This window comes from Nematostella vectensis, chromosome 9 (assembly GCF_932526225.1).
Source record: "Nematostella vectensis chromosome 9, jaNemVect1.1, whole genome shotgun sequence".
Lineage (NCBI taxonomy): Eukaryota > Metazoa > Cnidaria > Anthozoa > Actiniaria > Edwardsiidae > Nematostella > Nematostella vectensis.
In genome coordinates, this window is record NC_064042.1 from 13,995,391 (window position 1) to 14,019,850 (window position 24,460).

The window sequence follows — 24,460 nt, forward strand, 5'->3', positions numbered from 1 at the left end:
GGGTAGTTAGCTAGAAAATCAAACTACGAGTAAAGGACAAAGTTAAATCTTAGACACATAAAATATTAGCTAAGACGATATTGAACTGTCACCCTAAGATATTTGTATTGATAATTAAGGAATGTTTTAGTCTCACGGTGTCGGTGTTTAGGATGACAAAGGAAGCCCCCAGTCCACCCAAGTGAAATGACAACTTACACTAAGAACACTGTTTTGATTTCATTTGTGGCGGGAAAAGACTGACTGACAATATATTATACACAGATTTCTTGTTTTTCCGCTGAATTATCCAACTTCTATGTAATATCATGGAGTACAGCGGTTCAAACAAGACTGGCGCTGAGTACGAAACTCAGTTTTTCGGGTTTACTCCCAAATCGTTTGTAGACGGAGGTAAGTTGAAACTTGTGTTGTGTTGGGTTCAGTCTCGATATCAAGAAGATGGATAGAGCCGTCCTTTGCGGCAATGTTAAATGTTTATATTCAATTCATTTATATCGAACCCCTTTATATTTATTAGCTTAGCGTCTTTATTCCTATAGGTCAACAAAATTAGGACTCCTCGCCTCTGCTGAAAAGGATTCTCCTGTTTTATGCTCCCACCCTCTCTTTAATCTGTTTATCAGGGCCCGGCGTAATTAATCGATAAAAATCGATCATCGGTTTGCCAATCGATAAATCGAAATTAATCGATGACATCAGCCGATTAATATCGATTGATATTGGTAATCGATGATTAATCGATAGTCACACGAAGATATTCCTTAATTTCATCAATTTCATCGATTATCATCGGCTGTTATCGACTGACTGGCTTCGATATTATTTCATAACATTCTCTGGGGCCAACAAATGTTAATAATGTGAGTTCGTGTATCGAAAAAACGTTTACTGAATGACTGTTGTTGCGATTGTTGATAGCCATTAGTGGAGCTATGATTTGTTGAAATGCTCTTTAATGTTTTGCTCGTTTTGTCGATCACAGCAGGCCGCTTGCTTCACTCATCTTGCCACGCAAGCTCGGCTCGAATTACGCGTTTACTCCGACGCTTGTGTGCAGGGAGACACAATATTAATGGCATTCGTTCTTTTATTCAAGGATCCACAAGGGTCAGTCAGAGGGAAAGGGGGTGGGCCAACGAAGCCTGGAAAAGGACCAGCGACATGTTTCATTACAGCTAATCTCTGCTATTACAATCTGTATAATCAGAGAGGCTTATAGCTCTGTTGCTGCCCGTTTCAAAAAGGTATCATTAAGGGCCTTTAACAATGAACGTATACTAAAGAAATGATACATTTGTACTCTTTTATGTTCTCTGCAATCATTCAGATCATATTTAATGCAAATCGATATTAATCGATCATGGTACCATCATCGATTACTAATCGATGAAAGGTCACAAATTTGCAGATCATCGATTAACCATCGATTGCCAATATTAATCGATTGATTAGCATCGATTGATTTCGATTGATATCGATTTTCATCGATTATCGGTTTCATCGATTAATTACCCCAGGATCAGGGTGATTTAAGTTATGTAAGGGCTTCCAATAGCAGAAGGAACATGTTTTGCTTTATTTAGCAGGCGCATACACAGAAATCCTAAAATACTGTACTATGCTTTTTCCATATATCATGACTGCACCCTACTCCCCCCTTAGCCAACCCTTGGTACATGCCTGTTTAACATGCGAAGACACGTTGCCATGTTACATGGGTCTCTGCTGTATTTAGCTTGAGCTACCCCTGAGAGCATGAGCAAACCCTTTGGTATCACCTAAATCACATGTGGATGCTCTTTTGCGCTGAACAGGTGTTGAGCGCTACCCCATTGCATTCGATAGTGATAGTCGAGCTGCATTTCATTTTTTTGCATCGGGTCTAAGCCTGAACTAATGCATTGGCTTATACAGTATATGCAGTTAGGGGCTTCAGTGGTTTTTACCCATGTTTAAATGTGGGCTTGTCGCATAGTCGCGAAGCCGGTTGACAACAACCTTTTGTCAACCGACTGTATGCCTTGTACAAATGTAAGGACACAATGCAATGCAACATGTATTCAGACAATAAACATTTTGTACAGCTATACACAAGAGGTCTAAGCCAGAGAAAGACTGATCGAGGGAACCATAAAACTAATTGCGAGTCCCCACATACTAACTTGATTTATTGTCTTCTCAGTGTATAATGCAGTTAGTGACTACATCAAGGATTGCTTTATGGAGCTGGAAAATGAACTGAAAAATGAGGTTGGATCATGTTTACAATCCAAGTAACCAAGTTCTTGTGAAAACAATTCTTAACTGGCTTTTTTGTACACTATTTTGATTTATTTATTTACTCTATTTATTTATTTATTTAAATGTTTTGAAATGATTATTTTTACACCCTTGCTCTGTTTGTTGCAGCCTTTACTTTGTCAACAAAATTCTGAAGAAAAAATTTCAAAGGTATTTGAAATCACATAAAATTCAAGTGCATATTTTTATCTGAAACTGTATATAATCTGAATTATTGACATTGATTGCAGACAGACAGTTGTTTTTGTTTGTTTGTTTTTTTTTTTTTTTTTGCTTGGAACCATATGAATTACAGTGTTGGTTTCCACAAAAAGTTTTATGAGACAGTACAAAAATATCTTGTTGTTCACTAGACATGAAAATCCCCACCTCATGTTCTAGGGGAAACAGTAGGTGGGGGGATTGATTTTAACACTGTATACAAAACCGAAAAAGGCCCCGCCCCCTTGGGACAAAGCTGCAGTAAAATGCCCCTACCCAATGGGTAAAACAACATGGCATTTTAGACAACAAGCCATCTGAAATGAGCCAAGGCTCTGCCAAGAGGAGGGAAAGAGCATGACCTTTGCTCCAACCTTAGCGATGTGCCTTTGTTAATCGACAGATATTTTCTAAATTGTATAATACAACCCATACATAGGGGATACCTTTTTTCTTGTGAGGATTTACCTGGGTAACCTCGCTTCTATAAGGGCCTTTGGCAGGCACTTTTCCAGGATTGGCCAACAGGGGCTGCGCAGTCATAGGTATCATGGGAAAGCATAATAATAATAAGAAATGACCAACTTTTAACCACCTAGGGGGGGTGGGGGGGTGCGCACCCCTGTGCACGAGCGTGTTTGTGTAAGGTAATGGGCAGGACAAACAATCCCAGAATTTGCCTTATTTCCAGGCCAGTAAAACAGAATTAAAGTTCACTAAGAACAGGAAAGGCTAGATTATTGACCTTATTTAATTGCTGATTACTTTTAGAGCACAGATGAAATGTTGTCACTCTTCTACACAAATCTTGACACACAGTTTGATCGATTTGAGGTAAGAGACTTGCATGTTTCAAAGCAAATTTTAATTTTCAAGGCAGGATCAAAGAACTTGTGCAAAATTTATCACATCTTGATGGATCATATTCTCTCCAGGTTTATATGAGAAGCAATATCTTCGCAATACCAAAGAATGTTTTACTACCAGAGGATAAGGTGATGGCTGCAATTGATGATAGGGTGTGAACTATTGGCATTAAAGGAACTAATAAAATTTATTGTTTTTTAAGGTGCATGCAGGGATTAATTATAGCAGAGAGGACGGAAAGCTATTAGATGAAGAAATCCAACAATTACTGCTGAAAATCAAAGCTGTAAGTATTGTAATTATAATATTGTCAGAAGCATTTGAAGCTGGTGATATTGATAATCAAAATGAGGATAATGATGACAATGATAATGACAAAAAAAACACTTATTTTTGTGTATAGGCGAAGTACGTCAACACAGCTTTGAAGCAGGAAGCAAGTGAATTGGAAGCTATGGATGTCTATGTAATTATAAACACAAATCCTAATTATCGTATCCCACACTTAATTGATAATTATCAACATCAATGATGTTTAAGTCATGGGCTTGTTACTGTTGAATTTTTTTTTTTCTTTACCCAGATGTCAGAATGTGAGAAGCAACCTGAAGCCTTGGAACAAGCCTGTAACATAGACCTGGGTATGAAAACAATGGAACAATGGTTTCGATATAAAATAATTAAAATCTCATTTGCACAATGGTGCTTGTTGAAATCGTTGGTTCTTGCCATTGCCTTGAGGGTTTTTCTCCAGGTTCTCTGGGTTTTTTCCTCGCCAAAACAACAGCATTAATTTTGATTTATTTCCTGTTCTGAGATCAGACATGATTCATATGGTGACTGCCTTCAAATTCATTTGTGCCCTCAGTATCCAGTATTCAAGCTGCAAAGAGGGTGGTTATTGTAGTCTAGTTGCTGTGTGTGGCACCACAAGTTTTTGCTTATACATTATTTTTACTTTATTATCAGGTCTAGCTGATGTTTTGCCCTTTACCTGTGATCAGGCAAACGATCTTTATGACCAAATCAAAGCTGCCCTGGACACGAAAGTCTTGCCCATCCAGGTAAGGATGTTTTTTTAAAAAAAAAAAACAGGGGGAAAGGCAATGTGTGGAGAATGGTGGTGGGTAGGGGGGGGACGGACAGGCATAAGGTTTTTTTTTTTTTTTTTTTTTTTCAAAAAACTTACAAAGGAAAGCAATTTTTGGCAATCAAGTAGATTTGTTTGTTCCCTGCATCCAGTCCTAGCAACATGCCAGGTAACTCTATCTTCGCAAACACCCAGGGGGGGGGGGGGGGGCGGCGGGGGCTTGGATAAAAACACCTTAACCTTAGGGGATGGCACTTTGGGTGTGTTCAACAGAAATTCTTACCCCTACGAGATAGCAAATCGTGTGCGGTCAAAGGAATTTTAAACCCACCCCCTTGGTTGAATTTAAGAGATAACAGAATCAGAGAAAAAAGGTAAATATCCCCTTAGGAATAGCAGTTAGTCGAATTTTATACCCAAGAAATAGCAAAATCGGAAAAATCCTTCAACACCCCCTAAGGGATGGCGAAATCTTATACCCCTAAAGATGTTACGAACACCCCTGTCTTCTTTTCTGGTGAGTCCCCCCCCCCACCCCCCACCCCCATCCCAACAGGCACAAACATCTGAAGAAAAAGCTATGTTATGTCTTTAACACTCAGTATGTACAATGTTCCACAGGGCCATAGCGGAGAGAATGTGGACAAAACCAAGAAAATCAAACTCGGTTGAAATGGTTGATTCAGTTGTGATCACCTGATAGCTAGGCTGCATAGCGCAAGGTGAAACATTGCTTTCCTGTGGAGAAGGACAAAGATTAAACTTTAGTTGTCCCGGATCAGAGACACTTTCAGCCACCATTTTTGGGGGATTAAGAGACACGGTTGACGTCACGATGTATCACAACTTATCACTAATAAGTGTTGGAAAGCATCCGGTTCCATCACAGGAAGCCCAAGATTATTATTTACTATGTAGAGTGAGGCAGAGGTAACCGGTTTTTAAAATACTTCCCAGAGGTAATTAAAATGATTACTTCTAACAGTTAGCAGCTCTGTGTTCTTATTGTTCTTATGAATTCTTACAAATCAACCAAACCACAAACGGTGAGCTTTTGTTTTCATCGGCTTAATGTGGGGAACCATTGCAATATTTTTTTAAAATATGGATTGTTTTAAGATGTTTGCTTTGGGTTGTAAAAAAAAAAAGGCGTAGCTGACTTAAATCTGTACCGCAGTCAATTTTGCTCTTGGAAAACAACTTCTCGCTATAGAAACAGTATCTCACGGCATAAACAAACTACAGGAAAATGAGGACTGATAACATAGGATATGATAACACACGATATTGTGTTCTTGACTATCGCAGTGTGACTAGTGAGTGGGATAAGAAACAAGTAAAAGTACAGCGGAACTGCAATAACTCGATCTCGGATAGCTCGAACTCCCTGAGTTCCCTTTTATAACTCTATAACTATAACTGTGTTCCTCTTCCGAATTCGAGTCAATGGGTTTGCGTTAATTTAAAAAAAAAATGATTATTTGAAATTCTCTTTTTATTAGTTCATTTGTGCGCTACTTGCCTTTACTCTCTCATATTTACACTCTACAGGGATGATTATGATTAAATAACGGCACATCCCTATTATAAATATGCATACAAATAACGGCACATCCCTATTATAAATATGCATACAAATAACGGCCCGAGTACTCATTTTACGAGAACGAGCGGGCTTAGGCTCAATTAAAAGCTTGTTTATTCAGGTTTTTAAAGATATCTTGGTGGCCAAGTGACCTTGGTAGATGTCGCACCCGCCGCCATTTGCAGAATGTTTTCGACACAGCCCGTTTAAAAAAAGTGAATAATATAACCTAATTTAACTTGAAATGCCGATATTTTTCATCATCGGTAGGAAAAAAAATTCCACATCATACTCTTATAGACTATTCGAAGTTTACAAAGAGTTTTAGTTGAGTCGTTTTTTTTGTTCGGTTGCGTGTTTACATCAGTGCGCCGCACATTAATTCCAAGGTAAGAGTGTACACAGTGTGCGCATGTCGTCATGTGCAAAGTGCGTGGGTGTCCTTATATGCACAGTGTGTGCGTGTCGTTATGTGCAAAGTGTGTGTGTGTCGTTATATACACAGTGTGAGTTTCGTTGTGTGTGCGTGTCGTTTAGTGCACAATGTGTAGGTGTCGTTATGTGCAAAGTGTGTGCGTGTCGTTATGTGCAGAGTGCGAGGTTGTCGTTATATTCACAGTGTGTGCGTGTCGCTATAAACACAGTGTGTACGTGCCGTTATGTGAATAGTCTGTGCGCGCGTGTCGTTGTGTTCACAGTGCGAGGGTGTCATTGTGTGCACAGTGTGTGCGTGTCGTAAAGTTCACAATCATGTGTGAATTACGTGTCGTTATGTGCACAATGTGTGCGTATCATTTGTGCAGTATGTGTGGTGTCGTTATGTGTACATTGTGTGCATGCCGTTATATGCATAGGGTTATGTACAGAGTGTAGGCGTGTCGTTATAAACTTAGTGTGTGCGGGTCATATGAACGTAGTGTGTGCGTGTCGCTATGTGCACAGTGCGTGGGTGTTTTTTTTGCATAGTGCGTGGGTGTCCTTATATATACAGTGTGTGCGTAACGTTATGTGCAGTGTGCGTTGTGTCGTTATGTGCAAAGTGTCTTCGTGTCGTTATGTTCGAAGTGCGTGGGTTTCGTTATGTGCAAAGTGTGTGCGTAACGTTATGTGCAGTGTGCGTTGTGTCGTTATGTGCAAAGTGTCTTCGTGTCGTTATGTTCGAAGTGCGTGGGTTTCGTTATGTGCAAAGTGTGTGCGTGACGTTATGTGCAGTGTGCGTTGCTGTCGTTATGTGCAAAGTGTGTGCTTGTCGTTTTGAACGAAGTGCGTGGGTGTCGTTATGTGCAAAGTGTGTGCGTGTCATTATGTACACAGTGTGTGTGCTTGTCGCTCTGTAAATAATGTGTGCGTGTCGTTATGCACACAGTGTGTGGGTGTCGTTATGTACACAGTGCGTGGGTTTCGTTATGTGCATAGTGTAATGACCGCTCCCTTACTGACTCTATGAATTAAGAAAGTAGTCTGTGGGCCAGAAAGTGACCCACTAGGCGACTTGGGAGTGTAAAAGCCCTTTCCATAGTAAATCCAAAAATATATGTTGGCGGTTTAAAAAAGCTTAAGACCCATTTGTCATCAATGTTGATGTCATTGAATGTTAGTTTAACTGAGGAGTGGACTAGCGGCAACGTTGGTCTACGAAACAGATTTGTATTAAACTGCATCAAATGCACTGAGTGTCCAAGTATTGTATAACAGCTCCTGCCAAGTTGAGCACCATTTTGGCTCCCGGTGAAAGACTTTATCTGGAATAAATACAAATATACATATTTATAACTATCCCAAGTATCTCCTAGTCTAAAAAATTCTTCAGTAATAATATATATATAAACTCGTTTATATATATATACATTTATCTATAATATACAGTCGTTAAAAAGAATGTTGACCCAACCAGAAATATATATATAAGCTAGTATGTCAAAGATGACTACTGGCCTTGGTCAAATGTGCCTGGGTCAAATGTGCCTTGGTCAAATGTGCCTTGGTCAAATGTGCCTTGTTCAAATGTGCCTTGGTCAAATGTGCCTTGGTCAAATGTGCTTTGGTCAAATGTGCCTTGGTCAAATGTGCTTTGGTCAAATGTGCCTTGGTCAAATGTTCCTTGGTCAAATGTGCCTTGGTCAAATGTGCCTTGGTCAAATGTGCCTTGGTCAAATGTGCCTTGGTCAAATGTTCCTTGGTCAAATGTGCCTTGGTCAAATGTGCCTTGGTCAAATGTGCCTTGGTCAAATGTGCCTTGGTCAAATGTGCCTTGGTCAAACGTGCCTTGGTCAAACGTGCCTTGGTCAAACGTGCCTTGGTCAAACGTGCCTTGATCAAATGTGCCTTGGTCAAATGTGCCTTGGTCAAATGTTCCTTGGTCAAATGTGCCTTGGTCAAATGTGCCTTGGTCAAATGTGCCTTGGTCAAATGTGCCTTGGTCAAATGTTCCTTGGTCAAATGTGCCTTGGTCAAATGTGCCTTGGTCAAATGTGCCTTGGTCAAATGTGCCTTGGTCAAATGTGCCTTGGTCAAATGTGCTTTGGTCAAATGTGCCTTGGTCAAATGTGCCTTGGTCAAATGTGCTTTGGTCAAATGTGCCTTGGCCAAATGTGCCTTGGTCAAATGTGCCTTGGTCAAATGTGCCTTGGTCAAATGTGCCTTGGTCAAATGTGCCTTGGTCAAATCTGCCTTGGTCAAATGTGCCTTGGTCAAATGTGCCTTGGTCAAATGTGCCTTGATCAAATGTGCCTTGGTCAAATGTGCCTTGGTCAAATGTGCCTTGGTCAAATGTGCCTTGGTCAAATGTGCCTTGGTCAAATCTGCCTTGGTCAAATGTGCCTTGATCAAATGTGCCTTGGTCAAATGTGCCTTGGTCAAATGTGCCTTGGTCAAATGTGCCTTGGTCAAATATCTAGAATGTGTCACTGGAGGAACAGCTAAAGGAGAATAAAAGCAAATCAAAAATTAATTTATTCATTTATGAAAATAAATAAATAAATAAAATAACTAAGTAACAAATGAATAAAAAAATAGAACTAAAATTAAATATGTAAATAAACAAGAACAAACAAGAAATAAATTTAATGAATAAATCAAATTGAATTAAATCAAATCAGTTAATGAATAAATAAATAAAAGTGAATGGAATAAATAAATAATTTGATATTAATTTATAAATTAATATTATAATAATAATATACATACAAATTTATCGATTCCAATTGGCTGAGAGCAGTGCAATTTTCATGTAACACCAGTGCAAGTTGTAAAGCTGTAATTTAAATTTTCACAACTCTTGCGCCTGGTGTTTCTTTCAAACACAAATTTGTACATGTATATAGTTAATAAGTAATAAGTACATATAGTTAATAAGTACATGTATATAGACCATAAGTACATATAGTTAATAAGTAATAAGTACATATAGTTAATAAGTAATAAGTACATATAGTTAATAAGTACATGTATATAGTTCATAAGTACATATAGTTAATAAGTAATAAGTACATATAGTTAATAAGTAATAAGTACAAATAGTTAATAAGTACATATAGTTAATAAGTAATAAGTACATATAGTTAATAAGTAATAAGTACATATAGTTAATAAGTAATAAGTACATATAGTTAATAAGTACATGTATATAGTTCATAAGTACATATAGTTAATAAGTAATAAGTACATATAGTTAATAAGTAATAAGTACATATAGTTAATAAGTACATGTATATAGTTAATAAGTAATAAGTACATATAGTTAATAAGTACATGTATATAGTTAATATAGTTAATTATACAGTTTTCTCGTTCAATTCTGCATTTATTTTAACTCATATGTTTTTCAAAAAGCTCAAATTGCATATGATACTTTGTGAAAAGATCATAAGACCCAAATTTAACTCAAGACTCTATGATTGCCTATACAAAATGAATACATTATTTGTTTATTCATTTATTTATTTATTTATTTATTTTATTTATATTATTCGTTTAATTTATATATTTTATTAATGTTATTTACTTACTCATTTATTTAACCTACTCATTTTATTTATTTATACATAGGTAAAAATGTATGTATATATGTATACATAGGTAAAAAAAATGAATGAATGAATTGAGTAATTAAACAATTATAAAATAAAAGAATTCAATAAAATAAATAAATCAATAAATAAATTAATTAATATAATATAATAAATAAATAAATCTATAAATAAATAATATAAATGAATAAATAAATAGATAAAATAAATTTAAAAATAAAATAATATAGAAATAAGATAAGTGAATAAGTGAATAAGTAAAAAAATAAATAGATAAAATAAATGTAAAATAAAATGATACTAAATAAATAAATAGGTAAATAAAAAATAAATGAATAAGTAAATACATAAATAGATAAAATAAAAATTATTGAATTAGTAAATAGACAAAAAAACTGGTAAATACATAAATAGATAAAATAAAGATTATTGAATTAGTAAATAGACAAAAAACTGGATAACTAAATAAATAAATGAAAAATTAATTAATAAATAGTAAAATTAATTAAATAAATAAAAAATAAACGAATAAATAAGTAAATAAAAATTAAATAAATACATAAATAGGTGAAAAAAATGTAAAAAAAGAAAAATAAATAAGTAAATAAAAAATGAAAAAAGATTAAAAGAATACGTAAATAGATAAAAAGCTATATGAGTAATTAAATAAATGAATAAATAAGAAATAAAAAATAAAAAACAGTTAAATGAAAAAATTCAATTAAAAATACGAATAAATAAATAAATAAAAATAAATGAATTATTAATTAAATAAATAAGATAAATGAATACGTAAATGAATAAATAAATAGATAAAGAATATTAAATAAAATGATAAATAAATAAATAAGAAAATAGAAAATAAATGAATAATTAGTAATTTAATAAATAAAATAAATTAATAAATGAATGAATGAATGAATAAATAGAAAACATAAATGTAAAATTAATACGATAAATGAATAGATAAATCAAAAAATAAAAATAGGGGAATACGTAAATAAATAAATAATATAAATGAATAATAAAGACAATGAATGAATAATTACATAAATACATAAATGAATAAGTAATAATAAATGAATATACGAATGAATTAAATAAATAAATTAGATGAATATGTAAATAAATATATTAATATATAATATGAATGAATAATTTAAAAATGAATATATACATAAATGATAAGTTAATAAATATATACATGAAAAGATAAATTAATTAAATTATAAAGTAAATAGAAACAGATATGAAATGATAATTCAACAGATCAGAAAAATAAGTGGACAAGTAAATAAATAAAGAAAGAAAAAATATAATAAGTGATTAGTATAAATTACTTATTAAAATAAAATACTAAAATCAAATAATTAGAAAAAAAGATGAATAAATACATAAAGGTAGCGTAAGGGTAAACAAGGGTGAGCAAGGATAGCGCAAGGGTAAAGAAGGGAGCGCAAGGGTGAAAAAGGTTGCGCAAGGGCGAACAAGGGTGATCAAGGGAGGGCAAAGGTAGAAAAAGGTCAAACAAAGGTGCGCAAGGGTAGAGCAAGGGTAAAACAGGGAGTGCAAAGGTGAACAAGGGAGTTCAATTGTCACGCTCTCCCAGCAAACTGACGATACGTGCAAATGATGGTATGGAAATACTGGTGTAGATCATCCCATGGCTTTGGTAGTAGTGAGTGACAACAACCATGTGAAAAAAAGAACAAAATGCCATATTTTGTTTCATTGTCTTGATTGACTGGGTTATGGGGAAGATAGGGCAGGATTTCCCTCGGGTGAATAAATTTTCACGTTACAAACGAATTGACCAATACTCGGGGGAGTATTCCGTCCCGACCACAAACGGCTGGTATAGCACGCTTGGTACTTGGACTTCTCTGTTTGCCCTGAATGTAGCACGCACCATGAAAAGGCGATTGTGAGTTTGAAAACCCGTCTAACGCCGATCTTTCATTTCTTCTTAATGCAATGTCAATCCAGTCAGATACTGCTTTCGACAGTGGAAATGAGATTTTCAAACTTGTAATATATACCTTTACAGCATTTAGAAGAGAGAAAAAATGATAATGAGAATCGTAATAATAATAATTAAGCATTGATAAAAATCCTTTTCTTCAGACAACAGCACATGTGATATCGTGTCGTGGTGATCGCTTAAGAGACAGTGAATGGGTAGACCATTAAAATTATTTGTCTCGTCTGTTTCTGGTCTGCTTCTGTATTACGCCTGAACAAAGTAACAATCAAAACTATATGACAAAACGATTGAGAGATAAACATGGAGTATCAATAATAAATTCATCTGCCTTACTGAAAGATGTTGGCGATGGAAAAAAGTTTATAAATGTAGAAGTTCAAACGAACGCCACTTTTCGTCCTATAGCTTACATTGGAAGGATGTGTCTGGGTATCATATTTTATCAAAATGAATATAAAGCTCCTCAGCTTTTCGAGCAAGCCGTCTATAACTGAGGAAGTTCTGCCACCGTGTACGTGACACCTTTTAGACTCCACAATTACAATTCATGTGATGTGTGTGACAAGGTGTCCTGATGTGGTTTCCTTTTGAAGTAAAGAAATGCGCCGGGTTGGACACTATCTGAAGCAGCTAATACTTTCTACGAAGAGAAGGAAAACATCATACTTGCTGCTGATGTTGCTAGTGCAACCGAACTCCTTGGGATAATCAACAGCATCCAGGAATTGTTAACCGACATAACACCATGGCAAATGCACGTTAACTTTGTGAGCATTTAGGCAAATTCACCAACCTCTGCGTGGTTTTCACCGCCTTACAACTTACACTTGACAACTTACATTTACCGCAGGTTTGGAACTACGGAGAATAGATATAGCGATATACATATTTTTTTAAACTTGCCTCACATGAATCGCATTCAAAAGCCCCGCATGATTCTGATCAATGAAATGAAATACCGCCATCAATGGAGCTTTCGTTGACGGGAAGTCGTTAGGGTGATAGGAAAATATCCTAACCCCCCCCCTTAATGTACCTTAATATGTATCCAACGTTACATGTATTGCTTGCCTATTGCTTGAAAAAAGACTTTATTATATTTTTTTGAAATTGTTTGTATTCATTTTTTAGCGTCAAATCAGTTATTTTCATCTCCCTCGAACCACAATCTTTCTCCTTCCCCCCCCCCCCCCCCCTACTCGCTATACCCTCACCTCGCCACATAGAAGATGCTTGACGATGGAGCAACATAGTATTACCTGGCTCTCCCCCCGTAACAACACACCCTCCTAACCCGAGCACCAAACCCTGGGGCTACCACCCTAACACTATACCCGGGCCGCACCTCCCGAACACTATACCTTACCCACCCCCTCCCCCCAACACCATCCCCTACAACTATCCTTACCTACCCCCCCCCCCCCCCCAACCGAACATTTTACAACCTCTTGCGCCATACCCTCAACTGAAACAACCTGGTCCTACAACCCTAGCACATGCTCTTGCCCTATCAATAATGACACCTAACACCATTATTTAAATTGCGACCGGGACTAAAGTACAACGAGAAAAAGAAAAACACGAGGGAAAAGCCTCTGTTAGCAGGGTACAAAAAATTGGAAAGATTTTCACAAATTACCTTTTCCATAATTTATTTGTGAAGAAATCACCTCTTTTACCACCCGGAGTGGTAAATCCAATCCAAGCACCAATCCCTGGTACTACCATTCCAACACTATACCCCCCACGCCTAACACAATAACCTAGCCCTACCATCCATTCCCTCGCCCTAGCACCTCAAGCATAATACCCTGGCCCTACCATCCCTAGCACAATACCCTCGCCCTACCACCCCTAGCACAATACCCTGGCCCTACCACCCCTAGCACAATACCCTGGCCCTACCACCCCTAGCACAATACCCTGGCCCTACCACCCCTAGCACAATACCCTGGCCCTACCACCCCTAGCACAATACCCTGGCCCTACCACCACTAGAACAATACCCTGGCCCTACCACCCCTAGCACAATACCCTGGCCCTACCACCCGTAGAACAATACCCTGGCCCTACCACCCCTAGCACAATATCCTGGCCCTACCACCCCTAGCACAATACCCTGGCCCTACCGCCCCTAGCACAATACTCTGGCCCTACCGCCCCTAGCACAATACCCTCGCCCTACCACCCCTAGAACAATACCCTGGCCCTACCACCCCTAGAACAATACCCTTGCCTTACCACTCCTAGTGCAATACCCTCGCCCTACCACCCCTGGCCCTACCACCCCTAGCACAATACCCTCGCCGTACCACCCCTAGTACAATACCCTGGCCCTACCACCACTAGAATAATACCCTGGCCCTACCACCTCTAGCACAATACCCTCGCCGTACCACCCCTAGTACAATACCCTGGCCCTACCACCACTAGAACAATACCCTGGCCCTACCACCTCTAGCACAATACCCTCGCCGTACCACCCCTAGAACAATACCCTGGCCCTACCACCTCTAGCACAATACCCTGGCCCTACCACCTCTAGTACAATACCCTGGCCCTACCACCCCTAGCACTATACCCTGGCCCTACCGCTCCTAGCACAATACCCTCGCCCTACCACCCCTAGCACAATACCCTGGCCCTACAACCCCTAGCACAATACCCTCGCCCTACCGCCCCTAGCACAATACCCTGGTCCTACCACCCTTAGCACAATACCCTGGCCCTACCACCCCTAGCACAATACCCTCGCCCTACCACCCCTAGCACAATACCCTGGCCCTACCACCCCTAGCACAATACCCTGGCCCTACCACCCCTAGCACAATACCCTCGCCCTACCACCCCTAGCACAATACCCTGGCCCTACCACCCCTAGCACAATACCCTGGCCCTACCACCCCTAGCACATTACCCTCGCCCTACCGCCCCTAGCACAATACCCTGGCCCTACCACCCCTAGCACAATACCCTCGCCCTACCACCCCTAGCACAATACCCTAGCCCTACCACCCCGTCCGTAGGTTAAGAAAAGTCATAGATTCGAATCCCTATAACCCCCAAAAATGTTTATTCATTTGCTTTGATTTACTCTTATCAGTCGTTTATCAACACATTTTATAGTATGATGATACCAAAAATTAACCTAGAAATATATGTTAACATTTCAATTGTCTTGCTGCAGTAGCTACATGTACGTATCGGGCCAATTTTTTAAGAACTCCTCTTGAAGGTCATAAAAAGTCATCCAATATTAAAGATTTAAATCGTTGAGACCCATCTTTAATACACAAACCTTGTTTTTGCTTTACCACCCTATACTGCTCGGTGTGCCAGACTGCCCATTCTATGTGATCCTTGTTCCTGCTCTCGCCGTTGACTTCTCTTCACAAACCAAGCTATACACTCTATACTCTATACACTCGCTATACACTCTTTATAAGAATCTTTCTATAAGGTCTTTAAGAACGTCCTGAGATGTCACTAATTTTTTAAGAAATTGCCGAGGCTCAGATATTATTATGAAGTTCATTTAGTTTATTATCTTACAGATAATTCATTTCGTCATAATATTTTTATATACACTTAAATTATAGAACATCCCTTATTTCAGAACATTCAGCCTTAAAATGCTCCAAAAATAAGAACGGCCCAGCCTCAACTGGAAATCAGACGTTCCTATCTACTCTATTTCTCATTCTCGTTCCCAGAGCTTCTCGGTCATGCTTGCCGCCGGAGATTCTGGTAGCAGACGAAAACCGAAAGTCCCGGATTGTCCTAGAATCTAGGACAAACGATGCGAGTATTCGAGTCAAAAACTTTGCTCTCTAGTTTCTTTGCGTAGTAGCCGTCGCCATAATCCCGCCATAACGAATAGACCAACAAGACAATACGTCTCGACTTTGATATACGTCTCGACTTTGATATATATTTACGTCTACGGAATTTACGATGAAACATGTTAGTATTTTCCATTTTTACTTGCGCGAATTGCGTTCCGTTGATCTTTCATTGATTCCTCGCTTAGTTTCACGCTAGCTATCATCTATACCCCGCTTTATTTGAAAGTTGATTTTCTTAGTATAATTCCCAGGTTTCGGTACAAGCGTAGCTTCTTGTTTATATCGAAAGTGAATGCTATCTACCGGAAATAAACGCGTTGCGCAGGAGTGTGTACAATTTAACCCATTACGCAGGCATTTTTCACAACCAATCAAATTCGCCAATAACCGTCTGCTACCAAAGCCTCCGACACACAACAGCGGAGGAGCTCTGGGAACGAGAATGCTCTATTTCTATACGTTTTTATCAGACACTATATCGCCGGCACCTCATCCAATCGCCCGTGTCACCTTCTCTTGACAACCCCAATTGTCTCTCGGTACTCATACCAGAAGTTCGCGCGCTGCAAATAACATCCACGAAGCCTTTCTCCGAGCACTCGACAAGCACGTTGATAAGCAACGACACAAGGCAAAACCCAAAAATGTATGGAATTGCTAGAAGAGTGTTCCAAAAAAACAAAGACTGCCTCGTGGATCCTGTCTGTTGTCTGTAATTATCAAAAGGGACAAAATCTCCAAAGCCGATAGTCGTGAAGGTGATGAACCAGCAATAGAGACTGTCCAGGAATGACCATTTGTCCAGGTACACACCAACCACTGACATAAGACACAGGAATCCCGTCATCAGCATTATGCTGACGAAAAGGAGGCGCCGCAATGGACAAGGCGGGGTTGGTGCCCCATACACTTTGCGGTGGATAAAGGCCGTGGCGGTGCTGATGAGGTGCAGTCCCAAATCCCCGCTTGTCTTGAGTGACATGGCGGTAAGAGCGAGTCCGATGAGACAGTATGGGATGGTAAGACCACGCCCTGTTGAGGCCCGAGGGGTCAAGTCACCGTATCCTGTGTGTGGGACGGACCAGGGGGGTGGGCTGGTTAAGGGGTTGGCGAAAAGCAGAAAGCAATCGCTCAAAGAACAATCATTTCTGCAGGCCGATCTTACCCCCACAAAGCTTTGTGAAGCAAGAGAAAAAAAGTCGATTTTTCTACTGGACCGCCTCTTAGTATATAGGGTTTTCATATGTTGGGCCCGCGCTTTCGAGGGATGATCCGGGTAGGATACAAACACACCCCGCTTGTACAGACGAGTTGATTGTGCTGGCATAGTTTCTGGCATAATTGCAACGAAAAGCATGATTTTCACACTTTTTGCAAAAAGCAATGCTCAGAATAATTTGCATTTTGTCGACCGAAAATATTATAACCAGCCTCATATATCCCTCATAGTTTATTATTCAGATGTAAAAGTGAGCTCGTGATCTCTTTTCTATTTTATCAATGTTATTGTTTTTTTAGGGGTGTGTGGGGGGGGGGGGGGGGGGGGGGGGGGAGGTGAGGATGAGGGAAGGGATGAAAAATAGCAAAAACAGGAAGTCTAACAAATATTGTTCCCAGTCCTACTCTTGCTCTAGTGGAACTGTGCAATGTGTTGCTGCTGATCGCGAGGAAAGGAAAGTTGAAACGTGCTGTGGAGAATTCCAATCCGTCAACCTCATTGGTGCTCGGCTGCACTATGATTAATTACAAGCATGTGTAATGCTTCAGTATAACATTTAAACTCTTTTTATGCCTTACAGTAAAGCTCTGTATTACTGGGTTGCTGAAATACGGCCACATTAACCCTTTCAGACTGGGCTTTTTTAGCTGTCTGTGACGGGGGAGGAGGCTAAAGCCCCCCCCTCCCTCCGTATTTCATGAACTACTTAGGCTATGACCATCACACTTACAGGCAATGATCACCAACATGCAAAGAATCGTCACACGCTCTATTTTGGGTGTGGTCGAATCAATTATGACGTCACAATGACGTCAAAAATACGATTTTTAGCAATTCTTTCAAATATTGCATATTATCAGATATCAGGTTGAAATAATCTTCCATCATTCAGATGTGTCAGAATCCGCCTTTTTACGGTTACACAATGCAAAAAGGCCATAAAAATGTTTATAATCAATCTTGGATCCGCCATATCTTGGATTTTATAATTTTTTGCAAAAAAAAAAACTTGAATTATTACAGAAAAAAGTATATGCATGCATGTATTACTGCTCATAGTAATGATAAATGCTTAATATTAGATTTTAAAGTGTCTCTAGTAAATCTAGTGTCATTTTAACAACAGCTGTGAGAGAGCAAAATTCCCCCCCCCCCCCCCCCCCAATATCCGAGGTAAAAAAGTTCTAGCGCTGTTGTGAAACTTGTCACCTTAACAAACCTATTAGGTAAAAACAGGCTATTAAATCTGAGAAACAGGACCAAAATATGAAAAACTCTCTATTTTTTAGTTTTTGGGGAACTTATGTGTGAAATAACGGTTGCCGTGGTAACATGGAGCGTATCCTCGACATGTCAATGGCATCAAAACGTCCGCAGATAGATTTTAGGAAAAGTCACCAAGTTTTGGCCTCGTAGCTGCTATGGTTCAGAAGTAATAGTAATTTCCTCCCCAGTCATATCACCTTTTTTATTGTTTTTGCTCATTTTTTGCCAATTTGTTGAAAATGAGCACAATTTAGCATAATTTTGATTGAAAGCGAGCAATGCTACTAGCAAAATATGCCAGTTTTACTAGCACAATCGACTCATCCCCACCCGCTATTGTGAGCGGGGACGGGGGGGATGGATGCGACTAGGGTATGACCACGCCTCTCTAGTGTGCGGGGACGGGGGGTACGAGTAGGGTATGACCACGCCCCTATTGTGTGAGGTGACGGAGTTGGGAGGATTGCGACTAGGGTACGACTACGTCCCGCTAGTGTCAGGGGGATGACGTTGCCGTAGCATGTATTGAATTAAAAAAAAATTATGGCATATCAATTTTTAGATGAAGTGTTAGGTCCTTCATTTGGCAAATGGCAACATACCGACGGTAAGAATGGCTGCAAAGGTGAATTCGCACGCCGTGCGGTAGTCCCAGTATCTTCTCCTTTTGATATCCACAGCCCGCCCAGCTTCTCTCACGAAATGCTCAAACTGCGAAGCGTTAAGCGTGATGTTCGTTTCATTTAACAGCGTGAAATTCAAATCAGCTAACAATCTAAAAAGAGGACAAGATGTATTTACATTGCATGGAGTTTCAATTTTTCCGACAGCCATGCTTGGGTCAAGGTATTTTCAATAAATCAGGGGCCGGTTGCACCACAGCCCGGATAGGTTATCCTTTTTACCAGAACGTTCTTGTAAGAGTTCAAATCATGAATCTTGATTCTTAAAAAGGCGCTTTAATACGGCAAGAGAACACGCAAAAAGAAAATATAAACACAACACTACACTACACACGTCTTTTCAACAAGTTGTTTTTTTGTTTTTTAACTATTTTTGTTTACCGTAAATATCAATAGGGACAAAAAAAGAGCTTGGGCTAACTGTGGTAGTTCATCCGTCGTTTGCATGTGTTTTAACTTGCATTGTGTCTGAAATTGATCTAAATTCTGACAATAAATTAAAAAAAAGACGTCATTTTGTTTTTTCTTTACATTTTTTCAGGTGGATTTTTACTAAGATTTTACCTGACCTCTATCATGCGGATAACTTTAAACGCTGGATAACTTTTATTCGGGCTCTGTGCAACCAAATCACGCCACTCGGATAAGTTTTATCCGCTGGATAAAGATTTATAACCGGTAGATAAGACTTATCCAAGCTTTGTGCAACCGGCCCCAGCCATGTTACCTAATTTTTTTCAATTTTTTTTCGAAATCGGAGTCTTTTATCTGATTATTATGTGCGAACGAAGACCTTTAATGCTCATTTTTAAAAATGATGCCAAAATAAGATTGCATAACTACGAGCCACTAGAAGATTTAAAATAAGAGCAAGGGGTATCAGAGCAGCCAAAATCAGCTGGAATAAATATAGAGCCTCACAAATTCAAAGTTAGGCCAGATGCCGTAAAAAGAAAAAAATAACCCGCAGGTTGATAGCTTAAATAAGCGGAGGGGGGCTAATGTATTTGTGGGCTAGTGGAAAACCATATTTGTTACGATAAGAATTTGTAGCTGTAAAATAAGATAATATCACTTAAATACCGAACCTAAAGTGTTTTAAAAATACACGGAAACGTACAAGACAGCACTGTTCGCTATTTGAATCTAGAATTGTTTGTTTGTTTATCTGCGCTGTTAAAGTTTGAACTTGCCTTTCTGAGATGGTAGCGTTTGTTTCTTCTTTTTCTTCCACCAGCTTGAACATTAAACCTCCAAGAAACCCGTACGAATAGAACAAACCCATCCTAATAAACCAGGTTTTCCATAGTCTTTTCATTGCCATGGTATTGTAGTGTTTGCGACAGACACGATAACGGGATGTTTTGAGAAAGATTTTTAAATTGATTGCACTAGAAAAACTCATAACCAATATAAAATTGAGTTTGAATAATTAATTTAATATGCCAGGCGACTAAGCATTAAGATTGTTTGCTAAAATTATAAAGGTAAGGTCGTTGTAAATTGACTTTATTGGTGGTAGACAACGACACAGAGGCTGTTACGCCGCAAAATGTAAAAACTAACGCGAAATATAATAACGAAAAATGTAATAACTTTATCTATTGACCTTCAGTATAAATCCAGTATATACTATCACGAATCTCGCAATTTCATTGGTTGCCGTACTTACTATCTATTGAGCCATAGATAGTGCAGGGTGTTAATGGCTTTTTTCGTGAAACAAGATTTGGCTAATTTTTTCACCCTACGAGAAACGTGAAATCGTCCATTTTGGAACATGACGGAAAAACATGACGTGACGCTTCAAATAAGCCAATTTCACACCGAATAAGGCGGAGAATTTCTCTGAGTACTTAGTAACTTATAGCAAACAAAATATCAAGTTCGAATTTTTTTTAATTGATGCGACTTTTTGTACCCCCCTTGACACCTACATGACACCTACCGAGTTTGGTTGCCATATAATTTTTCCCTCGTGAAATATAAATATTTTGTATTTTGATGACGTCAGCATATTTTTGTTTCTAGTGACGCCGTCGATGACGTCACAGATCACATGACCACAGTTTTGCACTTCCCTTGACACATACATGACAGCTGCCAGGTTTAGTTGTCATACGATGCTTCGAAGGGACGGACGGACATCGCGTCACGAAAACCCGAGCCGATGGGTTACCAATGATTTGTTGCCATATTTCTTTTGTATAACATCTTTTTAGGTATAGGGCTCCACTTACGCCGCGTGGAAGCTCCGCTATGAAAATTATTTTGGTACTTAGGTGCTTATCTTTTTGGTATTTTGGTGCTTCCTTTAGATAAGTTTTTATTATTTCCCTAAAATACCTTTATCCCTCTAAATTTCATTTAATTTTTTTTCAATAAAATCTAAGGAATTGCTTGAACTTTGTATGTGTTGTTGATCTAGAAAATATGTATATGTTTACTTTGAGAAGTTATTAAATGTGCTCTGAACACATGAAGTAGTTTAAAAAATGGGAGTAGTTTTTAAATGTGCTCTGCGCAGTGGAAGTAGTTTTAAAACAATTATCATAATATTTTTTAAATGTGCTTGACGATTGTCAGCAAAATAAATACCATTTCACAGGGGCCAAAATTAATGGCCAATTGGCATTTAAGTAGATAGTATTTTAGGGAAAAATGGATCCGTTTGATGGGACCTTGACGTAACAGTGTTTTAGTTTGAGCTATTGGTTTTAGCATTAAAGAAAGGACAACAACAAAAGGCCAATAAATACATTATTCTCCATACAAATCGTCTTCCGACTCACATTGGCAGTGTTTTTTGGTCGCTTTCTGTTTGTCGCTTGTGGTTTTGTTCGCTTTGTCATCTCGTCGACACGAGTGAATATTTTCCAGCTGAAAAGAGACACCAATCCAAAGTCCTCTCTTTTTTGGAACATGAATCTTGGCGTGAATGAATATTAGTAGAACTCTGTTTAGTAGTGTTGATCCTTAGACACAAGATTGCATGGGGAAAAAGGCACTGGTTTCCGCAAGCACTCGAGAAGAATTCCTTCCATGCTTGCATTTTGTTGCACCATCAAAGACGAAGTTTTTTCTCTAAAATATTCCTATGAAAATCCATGGTATTACCATCAGCACTTCTTTGCATTTCCTTTTGAATATTCGTAGAGTCTCGGGTACAAATGGCGTATTCATTTCCGTTATTTGTTTTTACACAAAGAAAATTACGTGTGCCCGAGTGGAAAGATCTGTGCCGACGTGCCTGGTTTCTATTGTGTAAAATAATCGTAATAAATCGATGAAAATCGATCAATACGTATCAATTGTTAAAAATCGTTAACTTTCTCAAAGTGCGAGCGATTTTTTACGATTTTTAAATTTAATCGATATCGATTCTTTCTGATTTATCGTTGCAAAATCGGTATCGATTTTTAACGATTGACTAGACCAGGCTTCTAGAGTACTCTGATTGGAACATGGCTACAGATTCAAATTATTTATTGAGACATTAGATTCGGGACAGTTTTTCGTTTTATTTTATTTTCTTGTTGTAGGGAAGGGATATTCCTTCTCAAACTCTCCAAGTTTGCCTAAATATTGGAACTGTTTTCAAGATGGGAATTGTATTTACAGATGTCTCATGGCGACGGGGAAATGCGTTGCCTCTACAAAATAGGTGGTATTTGCCTTTGTCTTTCTAATTTAAAGTTTAGGAGGAATACTAAACTCATGTCGAATTCATTACTAATACAATTTAGTGTATTTTTCAAAAAAAGGGGGGGGGGATAAAAGTTTGAATGCCCAGTTTGGTTTTTCTCTGTTAGGGCTAGGTGCTCATGTTTTTTGATTAATGTGAAATGTAGATATAATACAACATAATAGAAGCAGTACAGGATGCATTCGGACGTCCTAAAAATGCCGACGACATTACTTTGAATTGAAATTAGTTTTCTTTTATATCTGGTTTCTAACAATTGGCAAGTAATTTTGTATTCAGTCCCCGATAATCCAGAGGTATTTTTCACCAAGCTGTACACATACTAGCAGTACAGCAGTACATTTAAGTACTAGTAAAGAGGCTGAGAAACTGCCGAACTTACTATTTCACAGTTCACTGTTTTCACATCCCTTAAGCCTTGGTAATTTTTTGCACAACACCGTATTCTATAGACTTAATCAAGTCACACTTGTACAAAATTATTCACAGACAAGCTTTGAAATGTCACTAAACAACTCTAGCCTCGTCGAAAATTGTGCCATCGCCGACCTGAACTTCTGCGCCATTAAAGTGCACGTTGGAATTCTGATTACTGTGGCCCGTGCGCCCTGGTCGCCAACATTCTTCTAGGTTTCGCCGCTTACTTATTGTGGACTCAAGACAGATCACCGGAAAAGATCTTGATCTTCAACCTGGTGGTCTCCAGCCTGGCTATGTTAGCGGCACTGCCTTTGTATGCTGTTTTCGTCACCAAATCGGGTCTCTTCTTGGCTTGTGATAATGGAATAATCATACTCTATCGCGTTAAAAGCTGGGTTCACTTTACTGCAAACTTTTCAACCCTGGCTACGCTTGCAGCCATAGGTTATGATAGGTTTGAGACGTTGACCAAGTTCCCTGGCCAAAGAAAGCTGACGATAAGACGATCGTGTTTCTTCGTTGTTTCCTCTTGGGGCTTGTCTATTGTATTGGCCTTTTTTGTTTTTTTCGCTCTCGTGCCAACTGTGTGCGAACGAAAATGTGTCATGCCAGACTTTTCACTCGAAAATGAATCCGAAAGCTCGTCAAGAATACCATTTCTCGTCACAAGACTCGTCATAATAACAGGCTACATAACTTCGTGCTGTTGTGTAACGGGATTTAGCCTTCTATTTGTAACTTGGGCGATACGCAAGCACCGACAACAGATAGAAGGCACGTATGGAGTGGCGCGCGCTCAAAAGGAGATCGACTTTACCAAAGTGATAATTTCAATTTCTCTGACCTACATTCTCGCTTGGGCACCTTCCGGTGTTACCCAAACCCTCAAGTACCGAAGTTTGGCTGCCTACTGTTTGGATTACTGGATGATTTCTTTGTCTTTTAGCAGCGCGTTACTTGTACCGATTATATACATAAGAATGGACAAGCGTATGTTGGCAGCGATAAGGAGTAAATTTGGCGGGAACAGGCTTGTCCCTTCGCAGATATCTAAAGCAAGCGGGAGCGGGGGTCGTGATACATCATCCCTTCCGCTAAAGACCATCGATAGAAAGCTTGATGGGCCTGAAGGGACACAAAACGGAGCCTTTAGTCCAACTGCGGGTAGACCATAAGGCCAGTAACATTAGACGTCGGCTTCGAGTTAAAGAATTTCTGTAAGTTACCGGTAATACCAAGTGGGAGAAAGCATTCTTTCCATC

At 38.7% G+C, this 24,460-nt stretch overlaps 3 protein-coding genes across 5 annotated transcripts; 1 reads left to right on the plus strand and 2 right to left on the minus strand.

The window, feature by feature from the left end:
* The first annotated feature begins 48 nt into the window (after window positions 1-48).
* On the plus strand, window positions 49-5,450 carry LOC5506660 (protein MIS12 homolog). Of its 3 annotated transcripts, none has more exons than XM_032375087.2 (11): window positions 49-393; window positions 1,100-1,247; window positions 2,186-2,253; window positions 2,413-2,454; window positions 3,277-3,339; window positions 3,441-3,500; window positions 3,575-3,658; window positions 3,776-3,838; window positions 3,956-4,013; window positions 4,342-4,436; window positions 5,084-5,450. In XM_032375087.2, exons 3-11 carry the CDS (start codon window positions 2,224-2,226, stop codon window positions 5,132-5,134), a joined length of 546 nt encoding a protein of 181 aa, XP_032230978.1. In that variant the 5' UTR covers window positions 49-393; window positions 1,100-1,247; window positions 2,186-2,223; the 3' UTR covers window positions 5,135-5,450. The 3 variants fall into 3 exon arrangements, with proteins under 3 accessions (XP_032230978.1, XP_001627358.1, XP_032230979.1); XM_032375088.2 differs by lacking the exon at window positions 49-393 and adding an exon at window positions 731-863; XM_001627308.3 differs by lacking the exon at window positions 1,100-1,247 and having other exon boundaries at window positions 51-393.
* A 2,524-nt stretch (window positions 5,451-7,974) lies between these two features.
* Window positions 7,975-13,707, minus strand: LOC125572418 (uncharacterized PPE family protein PPE40-like). The gene is made up of 2 exons (XM_048732919.1): window positions 13,699-13,707; window positions 7,975-8,940 (listed from the first exon to the last, which is right to left on the minus strand). The coding sequence occupies exons 1-2, from the start codon at window positions 13,705-13,707 to the stop codon at window positions 7,975-7,977; spliced, it is 975 nt and encodes a 324-aa protein (XP_048588876.1).
* A 1,402-nt stretch (window positions 13,708-15,109) lies between these two features.
* LOC116614263 (potassium channel subfamily K member 15) lies at window positions 15,110-20,736 on the minus strand. Its single transcript, XM_032375085.2, has 3 exons — window positions 20,266-20,736; window positions 18,992-19,164; window positions 15,110-16,936 (listed from the first exon to the last, which is right to left on the minus strand). The coding sequence occupies exons 1-3, from the start codon at window positions 20,475-20,477 to the stop codon at window positions 16,371-16,373; spliced, it is 951 nt and encodes a 316-aa protein (XP_032230976.1). The 5' UTR covers window positions 20,478-20,736; the 3' UTR covers window positions 15,110-16,370.
* Window positions 20,737-24,460: the final 3,724 nt, after the last annotated feature.

What these genes read in the sequence shown, in the direction of transcription:
- LOC5506660 (XM_001627308.3), top strand. Translation starts at nt 309, where the DNA reads ATGGAGTACAGCGGTTCAAACAAGACTGGCGCTGAGTACGAAACTCAG. An exon ending in TTTTACTACCAGAGGATAAG is followed by an intron (nt 3,501 to 3,574) that starts GTGATGGCTGCA and finishes TTGTTTTTTAAG; the next exon opens with GTGCATGCAGGGATTAATTA. An exon ending in TGGAAGCTATGGATGTCTAT is followed by an intron (nt 3,839 to 3,955) that starts GTAATTATAAAC and finishes TTCTTTACCCAG; the next exon opens with ATGTCAGAATGTGAGAAGCA.
- LOC116614263 (XM_032375085.2), bottom strand. Translation starts at nt 20,477, where the DNA reads ATGAGTTTTTCTAGTGCAATCAATTTAAAAATCTTTCTCAAAACATCC. An exon ending in AACGCTACCATCTCAGAAAG is followed by an intron (nt 19,165 to 20,265) that starts GCAAGTTCAAAC and finishes TCCTCTTTTTAG; the next exon opens with ATTGTTAGCTGATTTGAATT. An exon ending in TGCAGCCATTCTTACCGTCG is followed by an intron (nt 16,937 to 18,991) that starts GTATGTTGCCAT and finishes GGGCCTCAACAG; the next exon opens with GGCGTGGTCTTACCATCCCA.